The sequence below is a fragment of the Culex pipiens genome, chromosome 3, assembly GCF_016801865.2.
Source record: "Culex pipiens pallens isolate TS chromosome 3, TS_CPP_V2, whole genome shotgun sequence".
NCBI classification, from domain to species: domain Eukaryota; kingdom Metazoa; phylum Arthropoda; class Insecta; order Diptera; family Culicidae; genus Culex; species Culex pipiens.
Window position 1 is genome coordinate 123,365,884 of NC_068939.1, and position 8,854 is coordinate 123,374,737.

Below are 8,854 nucleotides of genomic sequence, written 5' to 3' on the forward strand. Positions count from 1 at the left end.
CGCACGTAAATAAGCTGAATCATTTTTCTCAGGATTTGCTCGAGATAGCCAATTTTTTTTTCTTATCATATCTGATAAGCGCACCAAATTTGTCATAGCTTAAATAGCTGAACGAGTGAAATCAGTTCAGTTGTAGCGTAGCGTTGCAATCAGTAAGGTGTTTTCAGAGTGCGTTTTCAGTGGTCACTTTGAAGATGTCAAGATTTTATCAGGTGCGTAAAGGACAAAGTGTTAAATTACTTGTGTACGGCGCGTAGTTACTTAATTTTATTTTTTAAGAACATCGAAGAAAATTGCAATTTCTTTAACCACTCTAACATGACGTTGGTCACCACAATGGCAAAAAAGAGGAGGTCTAAATCATTTCAGCCAAGGAACAACCAAAGCCCTGTTCGATTTGCGTGAAACGTTGTCTTAAGGGCTAATTTTGATCCTCGATCATGAATCCGAGGTCCATTTTTCGTTATTTGGCGTCGTTTGTCGTCTTTGATTTGTCGTCCGTGTCTGTCGCGGGTGACTTTGAACGACGATGATCGACAGAACCAACTTTTTCAAAACTTGTTTTCCTAAAATCGCGATAACTAAAAAATGTAATTGTCTGCTCAATAGCTTTGTAGAACTTTTCTACACTCTAAAAAAATACCCTGCAAATTTATAAAAAAAAACTCAAAATGAAAAAAATATGCGCTGAGTAAATTCTGGGCTATTGCAGATCAGAAAAGTACATTGCTTTTCCTGTAAAATGACCTGTCCCAAGTTTTTTTAACAGTTGATCTCAGTTGAGAGATCATCATCTGACGCCCAAAATTTTACACCAAATTCCTATATCATCAGGCTGTAAATTATTGAAAAATATTTCTTTTTTCGAATGTTCAAAAATGGAAGGGGTCATACCGTGCCTCCGTCACTAGACATCGAAAAATGTTTCTCGGATTCGTGGTCACCCGAGCAGGGGTAAATAACACGGGAATACCAAATTTTGGAATTACTTGGGAAAATAACAGGGACCAAAATGTGCCCTTGGTTGCCCAGTAATAGATGGTAAAATACCATGAAATCATACCAAAGTCTTGTATGTGGAAGGGCACAACAATACCAAACCATGTTATTCCAAGGGTAAAATAATACCTCAAAATAAAACCATTTCAATACCAAGTTGAGGTCTTCTGGATTTTTGAACATTGCTTGAATACCAAAACTTGGTATTGCCGTGGTTTAATTTTCAGGTATTCCCGCGCACTTGGATAATCAGATTTTGGTATTTCTGTGGTCTTCCACAAACATGATTTTGGTATGATATCATGATATTTCACCATCTATTACTGGGCAACCAAGAGCACATTTTGGTCGCTGGTATTTGCACAAATAATACCAAAATTTAGTATTTTCATACCATTTTTAGTGCAGCAGTTGCAGTTAGTGAAAAAACGGTAAAGATCCATATGCAACAGCCAAATCTACTCACCTGATGATTCCATGTTGTTCTTAGTGATATTCTTCACCACATCGAATGCATTAGTTATAAAACGTCCATTATGAAAGGGTGGTTTTCTCTTGATTGATTACTCCAAAGTGTTCAGTTTGACTGTCCAAAACGTTCTGATTTTATTGTGATCGAAAAGTCCCCCAGAGCCTCACACACGAGGTACTAAGGTTTTGCTTACTGAGCATTAATCGAGCTACTTGCTTTAATCGCGGCGAGGTTAGCTTTGTTCGCAGTTTGGGTTACTGTTGTCGGCTGTGCTGACGATGTTGGTGGCGTCGATCAATTATGCGGAAAGCAATTTCCGTAACTCATTTGTCATTGATAAACGGCCTGTGCTTGAAGTTCTTGAAGATTCTAAAAAATAACAAGATTGAAAAATAAGTGTTATTAAATTGAAAACTGGATTGAAATTCACCAAAATTCAATAATATGTCGATTAACTCGTTTTTCAAAGTATTTGGTTATCCCAACTTAGAGAAATTTCAACGTTTTTAAAAAAAAAAATCTTAGTGGGTACATAAAAAAAAATAAAATCAGCTTTAACATTTTTGGATTCCAAGTCATTTTAGCGCAAAATTAATTATCTCATCAAAATTTATAAAAAAAACTCCCATAGTTTCAGAGGAATTTGATGAAACTTTTCAATACCAAAATAATACCAAAATGTGGCATCCTGACTTAGAAATTTTTCCACAATTTCAATTCATTTTTCGGGGGTAAATCAAAAATGTTTAAAATCAAGTTTGAAATTTCCGGTTTTCAATGAAAGCATTCGCTTTGAGACATCATTTTAGCGCAAAATTAATTATTTTGTCAAAATTGGTCAAAATTTCCCCATATTTTTGGAAGAATTTGATAAAATACTGTAATACCAAAAGAATACCAAAATGTGGTGTTCGACCATTGACAAATTCTGCAATTTTGCAATATCAAAACAATACCTTAAATTGGTATGATACCACATTTTGCTCTTTCATAATCCTTAAGACATATTTTAAAGGGTCCAGGAATACCAAAATTTGGTATTGATACCAGGGAAAGGTATTATTACGCATTTCCCTTGTTATTTACCCATGCTCGGGCAGGGACCAAAATTACCCCTTAGGAAAAAGTTTTACGAAACCTCGTTTAGAGGTCGGGGCAACTGATGTTCAGTTTGTGTTGTTTAGAAAAATTGCAGACGATTTTCTTCATTCTTCATTTTTCAGCGCCCAGATCACATAAGTGACGAGGAACTTTCAGAAGAAGGCTCTCTACACTCACTAGATAGTGCGGAAAATGGCGCGATGTCTCTCAGGACGCTAGAAGTAACGGGTAAACTGACAAGCACCGACGGATCTGAGTTTATCAAGTGGCGAAGTCCCAAAAGTGCTGGTTTGCCATATTCTGCCAAATTTCAAGATATACAACTGCATGGTTCAGCCAAACTATTGGTGTCACCGGATACATATGTGGCGCAAGTGAACATTTCGAGGCTGCCGGAGCTGGACAGATCGACCTCGTTCAAACAGGCTAAGGAGATTCTTTTGAAGAATTTAGACATTTGTAATGTACTCCTGAACAAGGTGCTTGAAGACTTCAAAAATATTCGCATAAAATTTGGAACACACGTGGAGGAGCTGGGCAAAAATTCAATAGACAATGTCATTCATGCTAAGGATTTGTATCATTTGCGAAAGATTTTGCTCAACCAAAAGAGTAATAAAAAAATAGATACAGCGATTGACAAAAATGCTCACATCACAGCAGAAACGAAACTTACCGTAACGAACTATGTGAAAATGTACAACGATATCCATGAAAATGATGACGTTTTGAAACGATCCTTCTTCGAAAATATTAACGTATTTCTGCAAGGTTTTTTCAAAGCATCGAAACTCAATGACGATTTGAAGCAAACAGTTGAGCATGGACTACAAATTCACAAGAGCAAATCTTTGGAATGGAGTCCATCTGTTATGAAGGACAAAATTTCCGAATTAAATGATGACTTCATACTTTTCGTAACGAAAGATGATTTGCTGTTCTTTTCAAACGTGCTGATCGCCTTAAACAATGACGTGTTTGAATCATTCTTACCTAAACTTACTAATCGATATATCGCGGCAATCGAAAATGTCAACAGCGAAAACTTGCAAGAGGAATTGCCTATTACCAACCAAATCTATGTATATCTATGTAAAAGTTTGACGGATGTTGTACATGAGATAAACAACAGAACAAGTATCAACATTGAAGTAAACCAAGATCAAAGCAAATGGTCAACGCAAGGAACTATCCAATGGAAGTCTTCACCATCACTGCTGGATAAATGCCTGGAATGGATGCTGCTAATGCTGTTGAACATGGTAAATCACTTTGAGCCAGGAAACCCTTCATCGCGAATGTACTTTCCATATAAGTTTCAAATTCTGGAAAATCCTGCCGTTGGTGATATCCGCTCAAAATTGCCCATTGAAGTCCATGTGTGGTTGTGCCTTCTGGATGACACCATTAACCATGTGTTCACCATTAACCACGAAATCAATAGATTATGTTCGTGCCTGTTGCCACTTTACACAAAATTTGCTAAGTTGGAGCATTCTTCAATGGACTTGACGGAGTCTGTTCGAGTCACAACCCACAACACTATTAATTTCCTGGCACTAACTGGACCGTTTTTTCACTCGGAATTCGAGTTGGACAGAAAAGTTCTACTGAAGCAGATCAATTACATTGTGCTGAATACTCTCGGGGACGAGGTTTCGTTTTTAGTTTACCGAGATTTGATCGAAGTGTTTGGTCAATACCTGAAGCAGCGAAATGAATTTTCCGTTGAAATCGCGCAGAAACTTCCGGGAAAGTATTTCCGCAAAAGTGTTACGGAAATTCAAAACCTTCTCCTTCAACTCATGGACGAAGCACTGGAGCGGAACGTTGATATGGCTGAGCTAATAAGCTTTTGCAGAGCTTACGACGAGTTGTTGGCTGACCTGCTCGATCTGAAGCTGGACTGGTTCGTGCGATCAGACAGCGGAGAAATCTACGACACTATCATGACTAAGGGAGTGCTAGAGTTGGTGCAGAACAAGTGGCAAGATAACCAACACAAGTGCTATCGAGTGACGAACGTTACAAAATTTTCACAACTTTATTTGGGGCTGTCGGATGACAACGAAATGCCACGCCATTACATACTGGAAACGATCAAACTTCTGCTAACGTCAATCTATAGAATGATGATGAAGCAATGCTGGAACGGCGGTCAGCCGTTGTCAGAATTGGAACAAATAAGCGGATCTAAATTGATGATTTTGTCAGTCAGAGGTTGCCTAATGTATCTCTGCGAGCAGCCAGATTACATCAACTATGACCAATTCCTGGAAGAAAACTCGAAACCTTTCGAAACCGTTACAGTTGAATGCGCTTCGTATGATGATTTCAAAAAGCGAGTCCATCTCATCAAGGAATCCTTCTGGTACCTCCGTAACCTTAATGCCATCGACATCAACACTGCTCTAGCTCTTTTTAAGGATTGCAACCAGGGCAAATACAACGAAGAATTCCTGCGGCTAGCCAACGCAAAGTACTGCGATCAGTTTGAAAAGTTCATGGGACAAAATCAACAAATGGAATTGGAAGAGAGAATCCACATGATAACCAGTCACGTAAAAATGCTCGCTGTTGATCAACTTGTTGAGGACTGGGACTTTGAGTTCAAACAACACACTCTCCTAGAGATATTGGCCGGATTGGGAGCGGTTTGGGCGTTGCATGCCTCAAAGGACGTGGCCAGCACCGGGCAATATCTGAAGCCACACTGCATCCAGGTTCTCGGTGTATTGCGACTGCTGAGTGCGGACGACAACAGGCAAGCAGTTCAGAATCATTTAGCGCAGGTGTTGACCGGGCAAGGAAAGTCGCTTGTTCTGGCAATGGCGGCTTGTGTTCTGGCCTTGTGCGGGCACTCGGTTGTGATCCTGTGCTACAGTGAGTATCTCGCCAGCAGGGATCAACAGGACTTTGAAGATTTCTACAACTATTTCTGGGTAAGAACGAGTATATCGTACAAAACGTTCAAAACTGCAGCCATGGATGAGTTCAATAGAGTTTCTGGGAATGCAGAACAGTACATTCACGAATGTTTGGGATTAAAGCAAAGTGTACGTAAAGCATCCAAACATCCATCAAATCCAGTGCTACTTATTGACGAAGTTGATGTATTTTTCAATGAAGAATTGTTTGGAAAAACTATTCATTTGGTAGCAGTGCTCTGTTTTCCAGGATTGCATCAAATACAAATGGAGATTTGGAAGCTGACTAAAATTGGAACGCAAAACATTTACGATGCTATCAACACATTCGTAGCGAACAGTAGTTGTGATGAGATAAAGCAGTTTAATACTTTACGGAACAGACAAGGATCATTCAAGTTTTTGAAGCAATCAAAAAAATCAATCGATGAGAAAGTAACCGACAACGCGAGATTAATCGAAATTCAGATAAAGGAAATGGTTCAGGTAGCAGAAAATGTTTTCAAAATGTCCGAATCTGATATTTCGAATAAATATCGCCTAACTGCTGAAGATAAACTTGCGATGAAGGGGGCCTTCGGATTTTACTCCGACTCAATCGTGAATGGCTATTATACGGCATTTGTTTACATTCGACTGAAAGAGCAGTCTTCCGATCTAAACAAATCTAACTACGGATATTTGGTCCATGACATGGGATGTGTTTCGTATGCAAAGCTTCCCCAAAGTTATCCGTTGATCCTCGGCGTTACTGGAACACTAACAACCCTGAGCAATTACGAGAAAATGGTGGTAAAAAAATCCTACAATATACATAAATCATCAGTAATGCCATCATTCTTCGGAACATCTAACTTGAATTTCAATGAAGCCAGTGACGTGACTTGTGTGAATACAGCATCAGACTGGATGAACACCATATACAGCAAAATCATCACGATGGTTAACGCCAAACGATCAGTTCTAATTATTTTCGACACAGAAGAAAACATCAACACCTTCCGGCAGCAGTACGCGGCTCAGTTCGATCGGTTGAACATCGTCACAGTCAACACTAGCCTGGAGGAAAAGGAAAAGTTCATCGCAGAAGCCGGAGTCAGCAGAACCATAACGCTGGCAACTCGCGAGATGGGCCGTGGCGTTGACTACAAATCCAGCGTCACAGTTGAGAAGAACGGCGGAGTTCACGTCATTCAAACCTTCTTCTCGCTGGACATCAAGGAGGAGACGCAGATCAAGGGCCGAACCGCCAGGAAGGATAATCGGGGAAGCTACGAGTTGATCTTGTGTTACGACGATCTTGTGAATTTAAAACTTAAGATAAGCAATTCTTACGCACAAGTAACGTATCGCCAGTTGTGCGATGCTAGGGATGCACTTAATTTGACAAACGATAGCAAAAAAGAGGAAATGGTTCAGGTAGCTAATGCAATGCATGAAAAAACTGTTGATTTCTACAAATATGTTTGATTTGTAATTTTAAATTGATTAAATAAGTAATTTAATTAGAAATAAATCAGTAAATAAGTTAAGAATCGAAACAAACAATTGAAATAACTTTGCTAATTTTTATTGAAACGGTATAAATAAATAAAGCAGGAAATGTTTGAAAATTCAGTAAAGTGGTTTTTTACTCATGAATCGTTTTAAAATGAAAAATCCTCCAAATATGTAAAAATATTATTTTAAACAACAACAGTTGAACTTATCTCTGTATTTGCTGCCCGGTCTTTCGTCTATTGCCCTCGTTAACCCAAATGAGAGCATCGAAGCGTAATGCTTCAACTGTGGTGGCGAACATTCGACGAAGAATCGGAGTTGCCCAAAACGAGCCGCATTGGCGTCATCAGGAGTGTGGGATCTGTTCGAGTGGTTTCAAAACTGCAGCCATAGCCGTTGAATCAGCGGCAAAAAGTTGGAGAGAATACAACACCTCCAGGCAGGGAAAACCAACCAGCATCAACGAATGAAGGCAATAGTGATCGAGATGACGACAACACTGCTTTGTTGCACAACTAATGAGGATCTTGGATCTAAAATACACTTGATAGTTTACTCGTTCTATTGATTAAGAATATTTTGATAAATTTAGTTTTAAGTTAGGATTAGTTTTTAAAGTGATTTTGTTTTCTTTTTTACTCAAATGTATTCTATTCAATGCAAAAAACTTACACGATTTGAAGTATATAAAATAGATGAGATCAGTTAATAATAAAACGAAAAGTAAAATCGAATTGAATTTAGACAAATTCCTTATTAAAATAATCTTAATAAATATGTTCATAACTTTACAAATTTAATAAAAACGACATATTTGGGATTTTCTTCACAGCATTTGATTCGGTTTTATATCAAGTTATGGTTGTATTTCTTGTAACAAAAACAGCTTTTGAATTCTTCAGGCAAAAACAAAACAACAGCGATAAAAAATATAATTTAAGCAGAATAATGCTTTTTAATCGACCTAGCTTCAATTTGTGAGGCAATTTTACAAAGTTGAGTGCAAAATTTTCGACCATTTTTATTTTTAGCTATAAAGTGTCTAAGAGACATTGAAGATTGGACCTCTGGATTGGAAATCGGCATTAAAAAATTGAGGGTTGTTTGCACAAACTCTACAAATGCTTCGAGTAATATATTGTTGAAAAAATTAGCTGGAGTTCAATACAGTGATGTATTCCAAGCATGCTTGGAATTAGTCATATGCATCCGTGGATGAGAACGTGAAAATTCACTAACCCCTACACATAACTAACTTAAGAGCGAGTTTTTCACCGATGTGAAACAGGTCGTATCGAGGTGCTCCGATTCGGATGAAACTTTCAGGGTTTGTTTGTCTATACATGAGATGAACTCATGCCAAATATGAGCCCTCTACGACAAAGGGAAGTGGGTTAAAACGGGCATTGAAGTTTGAGGTCCAAAAAACATGAAAAATCTTAAAATTGATCGCATTTCCGTAAAACTTCATCAATTCCAACTCTCTTAGATGCATTTGAATGGTCTTTTGAAGCACTTCAAAATGTGCTATAGGCATCCAGGATTGGTTTGACTTTTTCTCATAGCTTTTGCAAATTACTGTTAAAAATGGATTTTTTTAAAACCTTAATAACTTTTGCCAACAGCCTCCAACACCCATAGTCTCATAGGTCAAAAGTTAGGGAATTTCATGGACTAGAAGCCTACGGTAATAACTTTTTGGCCAATCGCAGTTTTTCTCATAGATTTTCGATTTTTCTTGAACAAACATTTTACAACAATAGTTTTTGCCTTGTAGGCCTCCATAGCGGCACTTTTTGGTCTCAATTCTGACTTATTCGGAATCCTCAGAAAATTTTACATTAGATTGAGGTGT

General features: G+C 38.1%; 1 protein-coding gene across 1 annotated transcript; it reads left to right on the forward strand.

Annotated features, from left to right (window-relative positions):
• Nucleotides 1–103: 103 nt before the first annotated feature.
• Nucleotides 104–7,110, forward strand: LOC120412980 (uncharacterized). Its single transcript, XM_039573630.2, has 2 exons — nt 104–212; nt 2,695–7,110. Exons 1-2 carry the CDS (start codon nt 195–197, stop codon nt 6,967–6,969), a joined length of 4,293 nt encoding a protein of 1,430 aa, XP_039429564.1. The 5' UTR covers nt 104–194; the 3' UTR covers nt 6,970–7,110.
• Nucleotides 7,111–8,854: the final 1,744 nt, after the last annotated feature.